The sequence below is a fragment of the Pteropus alecto genome, unplaced genomic scaffold (genome assembly GCF_000325575.1).
Source record: "Pteropus alecto unplaced genomic scaffold, ASM32557v1 scaffold10, whole genome shotgun sequence".
NCBI lineage: Eukaryota > Metazoa > Chordata > Mammalia > Chiroptera > Pteropodidae > Pteropus > Pteropus alecto.
In genome coordinates, this window is record NW_006431210.1 from 10,494,165 (window position 1) to 10,514,394 (window position 20,230).

Below are 20,230 nucleotides of genomic sequence, written 5' to 3' on the forward strand. Positions count from 1 at the left end.
CCAAGTTGTCTGGCCAGGAAGCCCTCCCTGGGAAAGGCAGCTTTGGCCTCAGCATCTCCACACTTCATGCTTTTAGACGCCATCAGGGAACCAAAACAGCAGGCACTTTGGGCATTTAACATTTGCAGAAACATCAACTGAATTAACTTGGTATCTGAGAAGCAGTTAAGGCTTCTGCATTTATTATCTTGGCTCATGTTACAAAGTAATGAGACAAAGGAGAGGCTGTCCACTGGTATGGCAGAATTAGGAGAGAAATTAATACCTCGTGACTGTGAGCATGACCCTTGGGCCTGACCTGCCATGGCCAAACCATCCTCGAAGGACCCAACCCAGCTCCTCCAGCCTCCCTCCAGACCGTTCTATGATTATCTTGGTGATAGATACCCCAGGGCACCAGGGCTGGGATCAAAACCTCTCTCCTGAGGGAATGAAGCCACAGGCGCCAAGAGGAGGACCAAGGCCCTGGCGAAGGCCGTGGCCTCGTTCAAGTAATCCAGGATAGGCTGTGCAGGTCCCAATGGGCCTATTCTTGGTTACTTGCACGGGGACGCGGGCCTGGACGCCGGCATCCGGGCCCAGGACCTTCCTCTCTGCCAGAGGCACCAACAGCAGAGTTTCCAAGTCAATCTCCCGCCCTTCACATGTAGGAAAGCTTGCTTTCCAAGCAGTATTCCCAGGGAGACTGAGGACCCCAGGCCATACCCGTTGCCTGGCACCAAGAGTCTCACAGGCAAAGTGGGCGCCTGGAGCTACTGCAGCCACAGGCCCTGCCCTCAACCCCCACACTGCCTCCCAGCTCCTCAGAGCCCCGTTGACACACCTCGCCCCCAGCCAGGCCATTCTGCTCCTCTGGCCCCTCGCTCCACTGTCAGTCGGCCACAAGCTTACCACCAAGTCCTGGCTCTGTGTAGAATCCCTCTGCCAGCAGCACCTCCTCTGTATGATAGAGCCCCATTTCCCTCTCATACATCTCCTGTGGGAAACCCAGCCTGTTCCATCTGCTATTCACGGCCCCACACATACTCACCCCAACCTGCCTGTCACACTTCATCTTCAACCGCTACTTCTCCTATCCCCCATCTCCCCTCTTTTATCACTGCCTCTGAAGGGCCAGTCATGGAGGGCTCTGGCCATTCTCTAGCACCCCAAGTATTTTCAGGCCAGGTGTCATGCTTATACTGTTTCCTCTGCCTGGAAGCTCACTTGTCCTTATCAGCCTGGTGAACTCCTATTCACCCTCCAAGGTCCAGGACCGGTGTTACCTTCTGTGATTCCTTCCCCTTGAGAGGGGAATTCATCGTCCTTGATTTATCCTTCTGCTATAACTTTCATTATGCATGTTTATTTTGACACATTTTCGTGTATGTCTGCTCTAGACTGTGAGCTCTTCAAGGGCAAGGCCTGCGTTTTATTCATCTTTATAGCTACTTCAGGCTGAGCACAGATTTGGGGCTCAGTGTATGTGAAATGAATTGGATTTTAACAAGTTTGATTTATTTTAGGGAAGTAGCTAATTTCGAATGGAATTTTTTTTTCAAGTTTTAATTAGTCTTTCCCTCCTACCTCCTTCACCAGCTTTGCCTTCTCTCCCATCTCCCTCATTTCCTAACATTTGTTCAGGGTCCCAAGGCAGGAGCCCAGAGCCCCGCCACGCTAGAAGCTACTCTCTGCCCCCTCTGCTTGGAAGCCCCTCCCGATGACTTGTTTCTGAGGTCTGGGACTAGGCCGCCCTGCAGTGTTTGTTTCTGTACCAAGCCCAAGCAGAGCAGCCTTTGTGGTACCTCGTAGACGGCTTCCTAAGCCAACAAAGAAGGCACTCTTGCAGCTTTGCAAGGCCTCTTCTTCCTCCCTAGGCCTTCCTAGCAAGGGGCGGTATTCCAGTTAGAAGAGAAAGTGGCAGCAGAGCAATCCCAGACCTGCCGGACCAGGGCTGGACCTCCAAAAGGACACCCCCCGGACCATGGCCTGTGTCCACATAGGCCTGACCCAAAGCATGTGCCGAGAAAGACATGTGAAGTAAATGAATCGTTTCTCACAAACAGGGCACATCCCTTCCACTCACTGGTTCTGAAAATCCACAGGAACCTCAGTACCATGGTCAGCTTCCCTTTCTCCCTTGGGAGGAGCATCTGTACCAAACGCAGACCCGGTGCCCATTCTGAAGAGTGGATCTGGCCTGAAGTGCCACATCAGCCTACATAGCCCTTCATACAATCTGAGTCTTCATTACCACACATAGATCCTGGGGGCCCGAGGCAGGAACTATTTTGGGAATTCTTCCGACACTGGCGGTTGGGCCCCCACCATCCCCAGCAACCACTATGACTGACCGGCTTCCTGTTTCCTGCCGTTGCAGGTGTATGTGCTGAAGCGGCCACATGTGGACGAGTTCCTCCAGAGGATGGGGCAGCTCTTCGAGTGTGTGCTCTTCACTGCCAGCTTAGCCAAGGTGAGTCCTGCTCCCAGCCCTGAGCTCTCAGCCCCAAACAGCCTCTCCGCCCCTACCCCCTGTCTGTCAAACAGCCCTTTGTTAAGGTGGAGGAAGCTGTTTCTATGGTGACACATTCCCACTCCAGATGGGATGGATGCAGGCCATGTGCACAGCGCCAGCCTGAAAGGCTTCTGGGTTACCATGGTGACAGGGAGCGCTTGGAACAGATGCTCCATGAAGTTGAAGTTGCTTCATGCAGCCACCTGAAGCTGGTTGTATCCACGGAGCAAGAAATCAGAAATGTGCTCAGCATAACCGAGAAAGGCATCTCATCTATTCACTGGCAACCAAATATTAGAAGCTCAGGCCTCTGTGCCCTGGGTTAGCTTGCACGGGTTCGGGGGAGAGATAAGTGTCAGAGATTCACACGTGCCTGGGCCGAATGAGAGTTCTCACTGCCCTAATGAGCCCTGTGATCTCAGGCAAGTTACTTTTTATCTCTGACCTCAATTTCTTCTCTAAATTGGGGATAAATTCATTTACCTTGTGGGCCTTACTCTTGCATACTAAAAAGGAGAATAATGTGGAAGTCTTTCAGATGAATGGTACCAAGACTAATCGTATCGTAGTGTCGATGGCTCTTCTGACAGTGCTCTGGGGTGCTGAGGAGCCTGAAGTGATAACCAAAGAAATAATGAACAGGAAGATTGTGCTGGTGTCGGTGGATTGAAAGTTGTTTTTTCTTTGGCGAAATTGAAAACACTCTTCCTTGGCGTAGTCCCCAGCCCTGGCTTAAACATCCTTGTTTGGTCTCTTAGCCGGGATTGCTCCCACCTGCCCCTCCATCTGTCTCTCCAGCTTTTCTCCACTGCTCCTCCAGCCTGGCTCAGCCAGACCAGCTCCCCAGTGCAGCCTTCCAGCCTCTTTTCTTCCCCGATGCACAGGTTCTGCTGACAGGTGGACACTCCCCAGGTCTTGGCTCAGCTCCCATTGGTGCAATGGACCTCCTGGCCAACCACACAGGGGCCCACAGGAGCTCTTAAGCTGACCGTCAGACCCCTTCAATATCTGCATCCTCATCTTAGTTTCCTTCATTCACTCATTCACCCGACAGGCATTTGCTTAGTACCTACTGTGTATCAAGCACTGTACTAGGCACTGGAGATATATACAGCAGAGAACAAAAGAGACAGAGTCCCTGCCCTCGTGAAGCTTACGTTCCCCACATTCATCTCTGAGGCCTGGAGCCCCTAGACTTAGGCACTCCCTGGAAAGATGTATGCCACCACCAGTGTTAATGATTATGAGGAATTAATCATCTTTCCATCTAGAACCAGCCCCCCTATAACCCACACACGTGGTGCTTGGCTGTCCTCACCAGCAGGAAACTGCAGTGCCCTGAGTTCTCACCCTACTTGGTCAACAGGAAATACAGCCTGCTCCTGGACTCTGCCTCGCTCAGGATGTCTCTGGAGAGAGGAAGACGGCCATGGCCTCAGAGCTGCAACTTATAGCACTGTAGCCCTGCCGGCATTTCCTCTGCACTCAGGGGTTGCTGTGAAGTCCTCTCCTGGGATTCCCAACACCACCAGCCTCGGTTGCTTCCTGCCCCCCAGGCAGAGTTGCTGGGTCCCTGGTGACACCTGGCTGTGCCCCTCACTGTTGTCTTGGTGCTGAGGCCTTACCTCACATCGGGATTAGAACTGCTCCTCGTTTGCCTCCCGCTCCAGCCACTCAGTCCGACCCCTTGATCTCTATCCAGTTCAGCCTGCTTTGGAGAAAACTCCCCAGGCCATGAGAGAAGGATGAACCCCAACTGTAAGCTGGGCTCAGACTCCTTCCCATAAACTCCTGAGCTCCAAGTAAATGCAAGTGGGTTCTGGGCCCCATCCTGAGACAGTCAGGGGCTGGTCTGGCCCTGTTGCTCAGAGCACCTCTAGGGGGCAGTGTGGCCATATGCCACACAAGCCAGATTCCAAGTCAATGCATTCATTCACTGTTGAAACTAGTATTTCCTGAGCCCTACCATGAGGTAGGCACTCTGCAAGGTGCTAGGGATGTCATGGTGAACACGATAGGCAAGGCTTGGGCCTGAACAAGTGCAGAGAAAATAAAGTACTCCCATGTGGTGATAAGCTCTGTGAAGGAAATTACTATGAGGTCATAGAGTAGTATCCAGAAAGGAAGAGGTAGGAGGTCTCTAGATGGGTGGTAGGGGAAGCCAAGACCTGAAACGAGGAGACAGGAAAGGTTCATGCAGAGAGCAGGCGAGAGAGACTATTCCATGTAGAGGGAACACTAATGCAGAGGTTCTAACCAAGTTCAACACCAGCGTGGCTCAAGCCACACTGAGATGATTTGAGATGGAGGTGAGAGGTCAAGAAATTTTTCAGCTGCAGCCATGCAGGATACGGCTGCAAAGAGTATGGGCCTTATTCCAGGTAAACGGACTGGAAAGAAGGCCCAAGGGGAAGAGAAGACTCTAGAGGCTCAGGCAGCCACCCCAGCCCAGAGATTACAGAGACCTGGATTAGGGCGGTGACTAGTATAGAGAGATGCAGGTGAATTCAAGATATTTTGGGAGATGGAACTGACAAGAATTTTTGATGGCTTGGATATGAGAAGTGAGAGAAATGAAAGAATCCGGGGTGTCTTGCACACATAGAGAGGAAAATAACCAGGATCCTAAAACATCCGATGATTTAAATCCCTTTTTAGAAAAGTAAGCTACATCTTGCCACAGTAGATCAGGGTTTCCAGGCTCTTTCAGGCACCCAGCCTTCATTGCGACACCTGCTTTCCAGTACGCAGACCCTGTGGCTGACCTGCTGGACCGCTGGGGCGTGTTCCGAGCCCGGCTCTTCAGAGAATCGTGTGTTTTCCACCGTGGGAACTATGTGAAAGACCTGAGTCGCCTTGGACGGGAGCTGAGCAAAGTGATCATCGTCGACAATTCTCCTGCCTCGTACATCTTCCACCCTGAGAATGCAGTAAGTAACTCCCTTCCCCGCCAAAAAAAGAATGTGGGGCTCCACCTGAGCTCTGTCTTGCTGGGCAGCCACCACATTGGTACCTTCATGCCCCCTTGCAAAGTTTCCTGGCCTTGTCCTCGTGATATCCCAACTCTGCCACTTAGCAGCTGCATGACCTTAACCAAGTTCTTTCACCTCTCTGAGCCTCAGTTGCCTCATCTGTCAAGTGGGGATCGTAGGACTGCTGATCTCATAGGATTATCGGAGTCACTGTGGCAGAACGTGAAAAGCGCTTGGAACAGTGCTTGCACTGGGCAAGTGCCCAACCAGCCTGTATCTTCTCCTTAACATTTTTAATGTTATTACTGAGAAGGGTTCTGTCTGTCGTTAACTGCCTGGAGCTGGCTGCTGCCCTGGACTTTGGGACCCCTAAAGACTCAGAAGGACTGGGCGACCTCTTCAACAGAAGTATTCCTGAAACAGAAATGAACAAAACACTTCTGTAAGGTCTTTAGATAAGGCTGGCAGGCTTTACGCCCCCTTGTGATATTTTAAAAGTATGCAATGGGAACATTTCCTACTTAAAACTCCCCAGAGCATGGCGGCCTTTCGTGTCTACTCACTGGGTGCAGTATGACTCTCAGAGCAAGGCAGAGATGACCTCCCACCTCCCACCCTACGTCTGCAGGGGAAGAGAGATCAGTCAGGCCCACTGGTGACTGCTGACCCCTCAGCAGTGGCCACCACACCAGGCCCTAAGCCCAGGCAGCTTTCCCTGGAGAGGAGGCTTCTTCCTAAACAAGGTCTTTCCCTTGAGTCCAGAACTGGATTGCTCCACTTAAAGTAGAAATTAATTCAAACTAGATTCAGTGAGTTAGTGATTGGTCATTATTTTAATAAACTTTCAAAATTTATTATATTTAAATATGTTCACTTTACTGAGTTAAATTCAACATAATGCATTTTATAATGTGGCTCTAACAGATAAGAATTGCTTTATAATACAATCACAATTTCATTATCACATCTGACAAAACTAACAGTTTCTTACTATTATCTAATATCCAGACTGTATTCATATTTTCCCTGTTACCTCAAAATGTTATCTTATGTTTGGATTGATTGCATCAGAATCCAAACAAGGTCCATGCATTGCTTTGGTTAATATGTCTCTTAATTTTTTTAATGACCTTAACACTTCTTCCTCTCTCCCTTTTTTCTTCCATGCCTTTTGTTTGTTGAAGAAATTCTTGTTATTTGTCTAATAGAAATTTCCTACATTCTGAATTTGCTTAGTTGCAGCCTCATGATGGCATTTAATATGTTTTTCTAGCCAATATATTTTCTTTAAACAAGTAGTTAGATTGCTTATCCCTGAGAAGATTCAGGTTCAATTTTTTTTTTTTTTAAGAATACATTATAGGTGGTATCGTATACCTTCGTGGTATCACATCAGGAGACACATAATGTCAGTTGACCCACTCGTAAAGATTTTAAATTGATCTTTGGATTCAGGTGGCATTCACCTGATTCTTCCATTTTAAAATTCCCCATCACTCTTTCATCTAAAAATTTTGGCAGTCATTGATCATTGCCTACATCCACTATTTCACTAGAAATTGCAAAATTGGTGATTGCTAAATTCTCTCATTCTTTCTGCATTTATTGGCTGGAATTCTATTTTTTTTTATCAAACTTTCCTTCATTGAGTGCTCAATTACCCTAATATTCAGTTTGAATGTTTGAATGGGGAAGTCAGAGTATAGTCTTGGTTCTTTTTCTTTAATTCTGCAATTTCAGAGTAATAAGTTAATTAGTGTTCTAGCAACCTCCGAAAGTAACCAACAATTTTTTTTTTTAGTATCATCATGTACTCATGGATTTTTTTTTTTTTTTAATCGTTACAGTTTACTCCATTTATTATTATTTTGTGCGCTCAAATCTTCACCTTTGGCCAGTGGACACCCGTTCAAATAACAGTAGTGTTTAATAGCTTCCTGCTTTCTGGTACAACAAGATGTTCTAGGCTTATCTTGTCCATTTCCTGCTTTAGCCCTGGAATCAGCCATTTTTCTATGGAGCTTGGTTCCTATTAGTGGAAATGGTATTTAGAGATTACAGTTTGGGTGGGTTCTTATTGTTACTGGGATGTCCTTTGCTTCTAGCCCTTTCTATGGGACAGAGCTAAAATATGCATATTTTTAGAATGAAAACTAAATCATTAATTCGTTTGTTTTTCCAATTCAATGTAATAACAGGATAGGATTTTTATTTCTTTGTTTTTGTATCTTCTATTATGCTGAAACTCTTAATTCTAAAAATACATATATCATTATACATTTGATTTATTCTATAGTATGTATAATAACTTCAAAATAGCAGTACTAATATTATTACTAATAAGACAATTGAATGCATTTAGGGTTGGGGGGGAAACGTATAGACAGAACACTGTCTTTTAAAATTACTTGAAATAATTCTGTGTGGTTATATCACCAATTTTATATACACTTAGGTTCATGTTTTATTGCTTTCTTTATTAATGGTTTAATTTTATTTCAATCATGCGATGATACATTTACATGGTACCAACATCAAAACTATGGACAAAGATGAATTTAGAGAAGTCTTGTGTCCATTTCTGCCCTCTCCCCCATTTCTGCTTCTTCCCCTAGGAGAAGTTAATTTTTGGTAATCCTTACCTTGTTTATTTTTTTAATTACCTAATGAATTGTTATGTTTATAAGTGGTCTTTAGATTTGTAAAAGAGTCAAAATATTACTTTTAAACTTTTTTGGTTTCCCCTTAATCTCTTCTCCCTGGATAATACCTACTACCACCTCTCTGTCTAAAACTAAGGAAAAATCCTGTCTTGGCCCATGGCTTTAGATTGTCCTGAAATGTTATACTTCTCCTTTTAACTGGTCACTGCCGAGTGTGGGAGGAAGTTCTTCACTTCTCTTTGCCATACAACATGCCACAGTGACCTCCTGTGCCTTATATATAGGCTCCCTGGTGTCGGTAGTTGGCAGGCAGGTAACCTCTGCCTCCAGGTGCTCTGAGGTGTGAGGCGCTGGTTTGAGGAACTTGGCAAGCAGCAAGGCTAGTTCTCACATATTCTACGCTCCAGCTGCCTTTTCTGAGGCAGGAAAACAAAACATGCAAAATGCACACAAACTGGGCACGCGTAACCTTGCCTTCCTGGGCCATCTCCCGAACCAGGTCACTGTGGATTGATCTTAGTTGGGAGAAAAGAACAAACAAAATGATGATGGTGGTGATTTGCTAGATAACTGTCCTCCTGACCCAGTCAGGCTCGGAGCAGCCTGCAGCCCTACATACAGTTCAGCTGTCCCCTCCGTGCACTGTCTTCCAGGTGCCTGTGCAGTCCTGGTTCGATGACATGACAGACACGGAGCTACTGGACCTCATCCCCTTCTTTGAGGGCCTGAGCCGGGAAGACGACGTGTACAGCATGCTGCACAGACTCTGCAATAGGTAGCCCCGGCCTCTGCCCGCCTCCTGCCTGTGCACTCTGGAACCCCCAGCCTTGGGGACCTGCCTGGCCTCGGCTCCCTGTGAGCTGAAAGTGAGGACACTCCGTGTTCCAGGCTGTGGGGTGAATGTGGCCATACCTACCTGTTTTATTTTTTTAAGAACAGAAACAACTATTTTAAAACGAACTCTTTTAATGAATTTCATAAAGGGACATGCATTTTACTGGATTTGCTTTTCTTAAAACATACCAAAAAGAAAAAAATGAAAAAAAAAAAAAAGCTTGATATCTATCGGACTTCCTTTCAACTGTCCTCCCTTCCAAGCGGACAACCTGTCCCCTCTAGCCCAGCTCAGAGCAGCTGACCCAACTCAGAATCTCTTTCCTACAGGATGAAGTGCCTTTTTGAATGTTATTTTAAGCTGAGAGTTAATTTTTCTACACAACATATTTCCAGTCTTTTATTGTCTTAGATTCTCTAAGAAGATAAATATTACGATTTTCTAGAACTTGGGGGGGTGGGGTGAGGGATGAGGGTAAGTCATAGGAGCCTGTTTCCCAACAGGTGTGACTGTGCTGACAACCGGTGGCATGCTGCAGGCTCAGACTCCTGGTAGGAGGGTTTGTGACTGTGACTGTGACTGTGTCTGTCTCCATTCATTTCGGACCCAGTTTGGGATATATTTGCAATTGTGTGGCTCAACACTTTATGAAACAATCAATTGTTTTATATTATTATGATTTCTGAGGGTGACAAATTGGTCCTGAGGTCACATTTTTCCTTCGAAAAGTGTCATCATGTCACTTCTGCTTTCACACAACTGCCATACTTCCGTACGTGTTTTGTTTTGTTGTTGGTTAGGTAGAGCAGTTACAAGAAACTCAAACCCTTAGACTTTTTTTTTTTTTATTCTGTTTATTGATTTTTAAATCTTTCCTTTCCGAAAGCTGGATATATAATGGAGCTGTTTGGGAATTTTCTTTGCTGCTACCGTGCTGCCACCAAATGGAATTGACCAGCGGCTGTTACACTGTTCTTTGCCACTGTGCCTAATGCTCAGAATCTGCTCACTGCTAAGCTGCACACTCAGACAGGGTTAGAAATGTAGGTGTCCCACCCTATCGCAGACTGCACCACCTGTACCCCTGCCCTGGCCCTGGCCATGGGAGTTCATAAGGGTACGAAGCCAAAAGGGCCGACACACCACACAAGTGGTGCCATTTTCAACCGCAGTCAACATCAGATCCTGTGAGAAGCTGACTGTTCTCTCCTGAGAACCTGCGGCCTCAACCAACCACCACGCTGATATGGCCCCAAGTCCATCTCTGGGTCTTCTCTTTTGAAGCATAGCCTACTTCTGAGCCGAGGGTTGGGGAAGCCTGTCTAGACGTGGGACTCACTGTCCCCAACCAGAGAGGAAGGACTCTCTCCCGGAGCCAGAGCTCCCTTTGCAGCCTTTCCCAGTGAGATGTTCTTAAGCAGTGCCATGTTCCTTGTTTGACAACAAGATAGTCTTTAAAGTGTTACTCTTAAAAATAATTAAAAAGAACCCTTTTGTGTTGGCACCGTTGCCTTAGTCCTCTGCAGGTTGGGCCTCTGCCAGAGTTCTGGTGGGAGCAACTGGCACTAAGAAAACTGGAAATTGGGGGTCAAAGTAAAATTTCTTTTTTGCTATTATTCACAAAATAATGAAGCCAGCTGCCAATTATGTCCTCCCAACAGCGCTTTGGTCTGTGGACTGCCCGGCGTTCAGAAGAGAAGTGAGTATTCAGGGGTAACCAGGTCTCCCAACATTCTGAGTGCTCCAAACCCAGTAATCCACATGCCAATTAAAATAGAAACAGCCCCTTGCCAGGCATTACCATAGATAAAAACAGTTACATGGCAGATCTGCACATGCCATAAACTCTGATTTGGAAAACTAGTCATTAAATGAACCCGCTGCCTTAAATGTCTTGATTATTGCAGTCAAGTGTCTGTCATATCGAAATCCACATAGAACTCAGTCCTGATGAGAGCCTTAGAGCCTCACCCGTGCTCCCCTTTTGTTGGCATCACAAGGTCCAGTTTGGAACAGGGGGTGGCGGGGGGCAGAGAGGGCTGAAAATCTAGAAGATTTCAGGGAAATCGAACCTAGGAATAGTGACCGATGGAGTGAAGACACTTGGCAGGCTTGAGCCAGACACTTCACCTAGTAGTTCCTGAAACCGTGCACGCCATGCACAAGTCCCGTGGAGAGCCGTTGAGGTCGGGGCCCGGTTTCTGTCGCCACAGACACAGAACGTCTCGGGAGGGCCAGTAAACCCTCTGGGGTTCTGGATTCTGTGCACCTTATTTGACCATACTCCAAAATTCCATTTTTATTTTAACCCTTGATTCTGCTTTATGTACATAATCAAAGTATATCTATCTATATATATATATATATTTTTAATCATCTACATGTAAATGAAGCAATAGAATTCTAACATGAGGCCCAGAAATGAGATGAATGTTTGGGGTTTATGTTTTTAAGGTAAATATACGGGTATTGTTTTTTTAATTACCTTTATTAAATGGTGGGCTTTAAAACCTAATTGAAACCTATTAGCTATTTCTCTGTGCCATATACTTCCAATGTTACCAAAACATCCCTAACTCTTCAGCCAAAAGAGAAATCTGATGTCCTGAGTTTCCATGGTCCTCTCTGTACCAGGTTAAAACACAGTCTTCTGAACAAGTATTTTTTTACATTAAGATCTGGGACAGGATACCTTGCATCATGGACTCTGGCCACTATGATGCTATGACATCTCTGGCCGGACCTCGAGTGGAGGTGCCCAGGCACATCTGAGCTTGTTACTGCTCTGTCTTCCATTGCTCTGGAATACTACATGTGGATCTGTGGTTTCACCCATTAGCTATTTGTAAACAATGCATTTGTATACTAAAAAGGAATACCACCTGTCATGGCCGATGGTTGGTGGGGAAGCTCCTTTGACATGGTGCAATTTTGATGAGATGACTCTGGAGACATGAGAATGCCCTAAAGACTTGTCATGGTTGCAGCATTTGAACTTTTGGTATAAAAAAGAAATCTGTAAGTCTATAACCTGGCAACATTTTACAACCCTGTATTTTAAAGATGGCTTTCTAATAAAATCCAGAACCACACAGCCCTATGGTCAAACACTCGTGACGTTTGTGCCTCTGCTTTTAAAGGTGCTGTGATGGACAGTTGGCATGCCAGGATTAGAGAAGAGGGGATGGCTTGAAGTGCTTGCAGTTACCTGTGCAAAACTGACTGGCTGCCTCTGTTCCCATTTTACTGTAATTTGATGGTGTCTGTTCCTGTTCCATTCTCCAGGGAGCTTCTCTGCAGACTAACACCCCTCACTTCCCACCCCGCAAGTAGTAGAGATGCTGGTGTCTAGGTAGTCATGGCTTTCTGTTGGACATTTGAATGTGATAAACAATCCAGCATTACGTGGAAATGCTACATGTGGAATGTGCACGTTTGCAGGGGCGAGCATTGTTTGTCAAGAGGCTTGCAATGATTTCCTTCCTGCCAAAAATAAACACGTGAAACTGCGCTCTCTTGTGGATGGACTGCTTCTCTACCGGCAGTGCTTCTCCTCACTCTGTTCTCTGCCCCTGCACAGCAGGGATGGATGGGAGAGCAGGGCCTCAGGATCCCAGGAGCCACCAACCTTGACTCCAGGGGGAGCTAGACACCCATTCTGTCCCACTGGCTTGTCAGAAGCCGTCTGGTTCACCATCCTCCCACAAGGCTTCCAGCCCTTTCCAAATGCAGCCTAAGCGAACTGTATCCCCCACCCCATAAGAGCCACAGGCATGGTGTATGCTGTTTTGGGTGCCTAAACTCACAGCCCAGGGTACACTGACTGGGATGCTGTGATTACCAGATGAAGCATGGCAAGAGACTAGAAGGACTAAGGACCTTCAAGAGACTTTTCTCACAGTGGGGCATCCTGCAGACATTGCCCTCAGCCCAGCCCCTCCACACATGAAGGTGAGAGGGCAGCGAGTACCCCCTCTGCTAGGAACTCCTGGCAGAGCCTTCAGAATGGCCTCACCATTCTTAGAACACTTCATAATGACACCTAATTCAGATAACACCAGTGTCAGAAAACTAAGCAGTTTGGTCATCCCGTTTTGTGGATGAGAAAACAAGCCAGTGACACAATGTTCTGCAGTCCGTTCTGTCTGCCACAAGGATACAGGATCCTACCAGGCATGTACATTCAGCCCAAACAATACAGACAGTGTATGTGTCAGCCCAGGAAGCCTAATATTTACCCAGAAATAAAACTCAAGTCCCCCACAGTTTGTGCTCTGCCCCTAGGTGCCCTAGCCACCATGGAGTAGCTAGCCAGCCAGAAAGGTCACCCCAGTTTCTTCCCCTGGTTCTGGACTCCTCAGCTGTGTCCCTCTCTATCCCTCTGTCTCTCGCTCTGCCGCCTGGCCCTCTCTGCCTACTTTTGCCTCCTCTGGCATTGTCCACCCACCCCTGACTGCTTCATACCTTTGCATAAAGTGGAAAGACAAATGGTCATTAAGAGGCCACTTATTTGGGATTTGAACATACTGTGATTTCATCTCCTGATTTTTTTTGTTTGAGCACACAACATCTGTATTCTAGGACCAAGAAAGAAGCCAGGGAGGAGTGGCTGGGAAAAGCCAGCCAGGGAAGACAAAGGGGGTCTGTTGAGCTTATGGATGAGGGGTGCAGTAGGGGCTGTGGCAGAGTCCTGGAAGGATTCCATGGCAGAACCTATGCCAGGGCTGCCTGTGGATCAACAGGCTGCTCTAGGCTCAGAGCTACCAGCTAGCCTGGCCACAAAGCTTGAACTCCGAGGAGAATTCACTGGACCCTCCGGCCCATGGGAGGAAGACGTGTGGGCTCCAGAGTTTTCCACCCCAACCTCCATTACAGCTGCACCTAATAGCTCAATGATTCTCAGCTCTGGCTTTGCTGCCCCGTAGAATCACCTGAGGACTCTTAGAAATCAGATCCCCCCAAGTATCCCAGACCATTTAAAGGCAAATCTCTGAGCATAGGCCTCACAGGTGCAGCCAGGGCCGAGGACCCCTGCCCTGACCAGCTATGGAGGAAAAGAAAGTCCCCCAAACTGTTCCAGGCCTGACACCAGGTATGTCGAAAGAGCTATGGCAGGGCTCAGGGGAGGTGACATGTATGGTTTTATCTGAACTATCAGTCATACATGTTCATCACCAGAATTTAAGGAAACCCAGAAAAGTACAGAGAAAACCTCACATGGGCACTGGGAGACTTTCCCAAGGCGGAAGTGAGGATGGGTTGTGAAAAGCGCCCCACGTGGTTAACAGCGCCCTGACTTTACACTGCGGTGGGGAGCAGAGTGGATACCCCCACTTCTCGTTAGAGCTCTGGGTCACCGGAACTGAGCCTTGCCATTCCCCTTTCCCAAGTCAGTAACAGCTGACTGGCCCTGAGGAGGTGCTGAGCTGATCTCACCCAAGCAGTCTGGGTGCGCGGCTGGGCAGGGACACACGGGTCTGCTAGGAAGTGACACCTACTCGTTTGCAGACACCTAGGGCTCTTCTTGGGGCCTATCGGTGTGGTGGCCCCTCGGACACAGGGACTTGGCCCGCCTCCTCGGGCCCTGGAAATTCCCACGGCATCCTCAGGGTAGTCGCTCTCGGGCCGTGCGCGCCCCGGTGCCTATGTCACTGCCCCTCTGAGACCTGCAGCCAGCTGTGGGAGGCCCACGCGAGCCCAAGTTTGCTCTCTTCAAGGGCCTTTTTTCCAGGCAGCGGGATTCAGGACGCGAGTCAGGCAGTCGCACGCCCAGCCCCCACGCTCTGTCCGCGCTCCGGCGGGGCGCACCCGGCCGCAGGACCTGGTCTCCGCGAGGAGCGCCGTTGTGCACCTGCCTGGACGGGACTCGAGTGTGACCTGGGAAACCGAGCTAAGGAAATCTGAAAGCGGGGCCTAAAGGGGCGGGGGCTATTGGGCGGTGCTAAAGGGGCGGGGCCTGGGGCGGGTCTGGCTTCCAGCGCCTGCCCCGCCCACCCCAGGCCACACCTCTGCCTTTGTTAATAAGGACTGTTGCAGGCTGGGCCTTGGAAGATCCTGGAAGGAACAAAGTTAACAGTCAGGAGCCCTGGAACCTGCCTGGAGGGAGTGTGGGGAGGGATGTGGAGCGGAAAGAGGCGAGGGGGAAGAGGGAGTCATGGCCAGGGCGGTGCTGACCGAGGCGAGCCAGGTTCAGTGCCCTTCCGACGCCAGGCCCTGATCCATGGGAGGGCGGCCAAACAGGAAGAAGTGGTGGCGGAGCTCCCTTCCTGCTCTTGGAGGGAATGGGGGGAGAGGCTGGGCACCTCCTTGTCCTCCTAGCACCCTGCCCGTGAGCACTACCATGGGCCTCAGTTTCCTCTCTGTGCCGTGGGCGTGATCCCATGAACTGGAGACAAATCAGTGTTGCTTATCTTGGCCCCAGGCCAGGCCCTAGGGCCCACTGTCTGTCTCTCCAGCGCCTGAGATCACAGGTTACAGGATGGGGCTGTTCTGGACTAGGGCAGTTTTGCCTACCCAAGGTCTTCAGAATCCGAGACTTGGAGAATTCTGACAGAAGGGGCCTTGGAGAGGCCTTTGTGCCCCTCACTAAGCCACTAAGGCTGGATTGTGCCAGACACGGTGTCCTGCCCCAAAGAGTGGTGGGCAGATGTGACCTCCCCTGCCTTCTCAGGGGAGAGAATGTCAGCTCAGAGAAATAACCAAGAAATGTCTCCAAAGTCACTCAGCCAGTAGGCGCTTCCGCTGGGGTTGGAACCTGGCTCTGGTGAGCAGTCAACTCTGAGGCCGGGCTTCAGGACAGAGCCTGGCAAAGAGTCCAAACACACCCCCACCAGATCAGGCACAGGCCACAGGAGCATGTCAACAAATATTTATTAAACAATTACTGTGTACCGGGCACCATTCTAGACATGGAGATACAGCAGTGAGCAAGGCCCTGCCCACAAGGGGCTCACATTGCAGCTGGGGACACAGACACTAAACAAGGATCGTTATCAGTAAGGTTGTCAGCTTTTAAAATTGCTAAGAAGGTGAGGCAAGCGGAGAATGGGACGAGGACTACGGTGGTCAGGGAAGGCCCTCCGAGGAGATGCCATTATGGCTGAGGCCAGAATGTGGAAAGGGTGTACCGTGCAGAGATCTAGGGGAGAGGTTTCCAGGCAGAGGAGACAGCAGTGCCAAGGTCCAGAGAGCAGATGAGGTTGCCGTCTTAAGGAACAAAAAGAATCTTGTAGCTAGAACACAGCAATGCAGTGAGTGGTAGGAGATGCGGCCAGGGGAACAGGCGATTTGGGGGTTTTATTTTCAGGAAGCTACTGAAAGGTAAGTGATGTGATCTGATTTATGGTTAAAAAAAATCCCTCTGGCTATATGGGAGGATGGACATAGGGGCCAGAGAGACCGAGAGAGACAGAGGGAGGCTCGGGCTGCCAGGTGGTGAGAGAGGCTGGCTCCTAGAGCAGGGCAGTTGTGAGAGAGCTGGCCAGACTTGGAGTCCAGGATGAACCAGACTGGCCAGTGGCTGCCCTGAGGATGGAAGGGAAGGAGAGGGACCCCAGATGGCTCCCAGGTTTGGGGGCCTGAACAACCAGCTGGATGTTTATGCCATTTCCTGAGACCGGGAGGAGGTGGATCTGAGTGATCTGAGGTGGATGTCAAGTGCAAGGTCAGCCGGGCCAGGAGGATGTGACCAGCTAGATGGGGTTCGGGAGGAGTGGGGGTTGAGATCCGAAGAGACACTAGCATTCCCCGTGGTATTTACAGCCTGGGAGCTGGAAGTAGGAAAGAAAATGGAAAAGAGACAGGCACTAAGGCCTGAGCTCTGCGTCCTCTGGCATTTAAAGGCCCAAAAAGTGACAATGTAGCAGCTGTGGAAGAAACGTGGGCCATGAGCTGTTTCAAGAGGAAGGAGTGGGCGGCGGGTCCCCTGGTGGGTGACTGGGAGGGTAAGATAAAGACAGAACCAATGGCCAGCTTTGACGAGAGGGGGCATTGATGACAAGGAAAGAGCCATTTCTAGGGGCTGTGGGAATAAAGACCAGCCAGAGTGGACAGAGGAGAGACTCTGAGATGAGGCAGTGGGAAGAAGTGAGTCCATGGAATTTTGCTGGGCGCAGGGACAAAGGGAGACAGGGAAACAGGTATGCACAGGCAGAGCCAAACACGCCGTCACTTACTGGAAACAGGATTAAACAGGCATTCTCTCACACACGACGTCAGACGTGCACAGGGCCTGACCAAGTGCCTTTCACGTACTGACTCCATCTGTCAAACACAGTTGTACGTGGCAGTAGGTCCTACCAGGCTCAGTTGAACCCAGATTTCTTAGAGCCCCCCCTACCCTGCAACAGGGAGCTGTGGGGGTAAGGACTGGACATGGGGCAGGGTTTTGAGGCCAATGGGCAGGTTTTAGCAGTGTATCCTGAAGGCGCATCCACACTGGTTGGGCTGTGGCTGGGACTGTGGCCATTGGCCTAAGGTAAGGAGTGGAAGTGTCTCTGGAGGCTCTGTTTCCAGCACCTCCACAGCCCCCAATCAGAAAGGAAAGGAAGAGGCAGCCCAGGGTGTGGGAGAGGTGTTTTCTCTGTAAGCATGGACTGGCCTCTCCCACGATGGGTATCAGGGCTCCCTGTGGAGGGCTGTGCTGGACATTAAGCCCAAACTGGGAGTGGAGAGGACAGCAGAGAGGCTAGAGAGCCCTGGGCACCTTCCCTCACCTCCTGAAGTGACCTGGGTCTCACAGAGCCAGACAGCCTCTGCGATACTCCCACCAACCTGATCCTGCTTCCTCCTAAAATTTGCTGGGGTGTCTGGCCTGGGGATCAGGAATCAGGAGCCCAACTGGGCTTTCAGAAAAGGGGAGTCATAGTATATTCCACACCCACATCTTGGCCCAGCCCAGGCCTCCATCTCCGGCTCTCTGTAGGCACCATTACCCAGGAGGTGAGGCCTGGCTGACCAGCCATGACCCTGAGGAGGGGTTTGGCTCTCAAAGAGCTGAGCCATTGTTTGTTGACTGACTAACTGATTGACTGTTTGAATGCCCAGCCCACCCTGCAGTGGGGTGTGTCCTACAGGGCAGGGAGCAGGGATTGAGTTACAGCGGAGGGAGGGCAGTTGGCAGAGCCCGGCCCCATGCCAGGCCCAGCACTGCCCACAGGCAGGGTGAAGGCACCAGCAGTTTCCAGCAGGTACGCCTGGCAGGGAAGGGGCATGGGGCACAGCTGGGCAAGGGGCTCTGGAGAACCCGGGGCGGGGGTGGGGGCGAGGACCTTTCAGATTCAGGGGTGTACGGTGTGGGGGCACAGGGCTCAGGGTTGCCGAGGGGCTGGCAGAACTGGGGAAGCAGCGAGCAGCCCAACCAGTGAGAACACTCATGGGGACAAGGGAGGCTGTGGCTGGAGTGGCCTGCGGGAAAGAGAGAGGCAGAGATTATATTGGGCGGGGGTCTCCAGGCTCTCCTTTCCTCCTCTGGAGCAGGCAGCGCCCCTTCCCCTTCCCAAAAGTCATGCAAAGTAACCTCAGGGCCCGCCCCCTCACAGGTATTTCAGGAGGAGGAAGTTGAGCCCCTGGGGGAGACAGAGGGGTACCAGAGGAGTGAGGGGGCACCTAGGTAGAAAGAGGGGACACCAGGGAAAGGACGGGGTGGTGGGGTAAAGAAGGGAGTGTCTGGGCCGAGAATCTGGGAGAGAGACACGGAGGCCAGGGAAGGGAGGGCGCACCTGGGGGAAGGAGGGGCTACTCGGGGAGAGAAGGGGACATCTGGAGGAGGAAAGTGGGAAGGGAAAGTCAAGAGAGAAGGGGGCTCTGGGGAGGGAGGGTGCATGGAGGGAAGGAAGGAGGGCCCAGTGGGTACAGAGGGGCACCCAGGAAAGGAGGGGCATAGCGGGGGTGGGGAGATAAGAGTTTGTCAGAGGAGGGCCTCTGCCAAAGAAAAGGGGCCCCGAGTGGAGGGAGCCAGCCCTCAAGGAAAAGAAGGGTCTTCCAGGAGGAGGGAGAGGGCACTGCGGGGGCAGTGGTCCCCATTTAGGGTAGGTGATGGAAGAGTTCTCCAGGGGAAAAGGGACATCTGCAGGTGGGTGGGGGGATGGGGCTTGGTGAGTTAGATGGACTCTCTGTGGGGAGGGGGAAGGGATCCCCCTGAGAGAGAAAAGGACCTCCTGGGGGAAAGGGAGGTTGCTGGGGGGAAAGAAAAGACCCCCTACCCGTTGAGCAATTCTTCCCCCATCCCCGCCCCCTGCAGAGCCCAGTCGGAAGACAGGGAACACAGGTTACATGGGGATGAGGGCCTCAGGCCCTAGGAGCCTGAGAGTTTGGCCCCCCAGTTTAGACCTGAATATTGGGGCACCTTCCCAGCCCCTTGGGTGCGGTGCTGTCCCCACCCAGCGAAATCAGCCCAGTTGCAATATTCTGGCCACCAGGTTGACTTTCCTGTCCCACCTGTCGACCACGGTGCTGAGGCCAGCCAGTCTCCCTGTCACTCACTCTGTTGCCATTTCACACTGTCGCACGACCTACAGCTCAGAGTTGTAGCTCTGCTCACTGCTTGTGCCCTGGTCGCTGTCACTGGTCACCGCTATTACCCGTCACCAACAAATGTCACTATGCCTGTCACCTGGCGTCATCCCATGTTTTCTATTGCTTGAGACTACTTGTTACATAGTCTCCGTGTCTGCCAATCAATCATGTCACGGTCGCACCCACAGACCATCAACTGCAACAGCAGTTCTGGGTGCAATCGGAGCCCCAGACTCTCTTCTGCATTCACTCTCTCTCAGTCCAGGCACAGGCCATAGGTTTTAGTCTTTCAACGACTGTTTGCTGAGTACCTGCTGGGTGTCAGGCAGCTGGGAGCTGGCATCAAACAAGAGGACAAGCTCTTGGCCTGGGGGATCTCTGTTCTAGTGAGGGAGACCTTCCCAGCAGCATACATGGTGTCCAGAGGGTGTTCTGAGGGGCCCCCCAGGCATCAATACGCAGTTGTAGCCTGTCCCCTCTGCCCGCCCTGCTCTGGGAAACTCCTTCCCCAGCTCCCCCCGCCACCCACACACACCTGCTTGGCCACCTTGGCCTTCTGTGAGAGGGTCGAGTGTTTCCCACAGTGTACTACGAGCTCATGAGGGCCTAGTCCTGCTTTCAGGAGCCCTGGACAAGGGTGTAAGGAATGTGACCTCTTGGTTTCACCTGTCCCGCTATGCCTCTGCTTCTGTAACTCTGTATCTTCCCTCCTACCTAGTTTCCCCTGGTCACACCAGGTCAGCAGAGCCAA

General features: G+C 50.4%; 1 protein-coding gene across 1 annotated transcript in view; it reads left to right on the top strand.

The window, feature by feature from the left end:
* Positions 1-12,475, top strand: part of CTDSPL (CTD small phosphatase like) — a 114,404-nt gene extending 101,929 nt beyond the window's left edge. The window contains exons 7-9 of the mRNA XM_025038980.1: positions 2,360-2,452; positions 5,239-5,424; positions 8,783-12,475. Coding sequence (XP_024894748.1) covers positions 2,360-2,452; positions 5,239-5,424; positions 8,783-8,908 — 405 coding nt within the window. The 3' untranslated portion in view covers positions 8,909-12,475. The remainder of the gene's footprint in view (positions 1-2,359; positions 2,453-5,238; positions 5,425-8,782) is intronic.
* Positions 12,476-20,230: the final 7,755 nt, after the last annotated feature.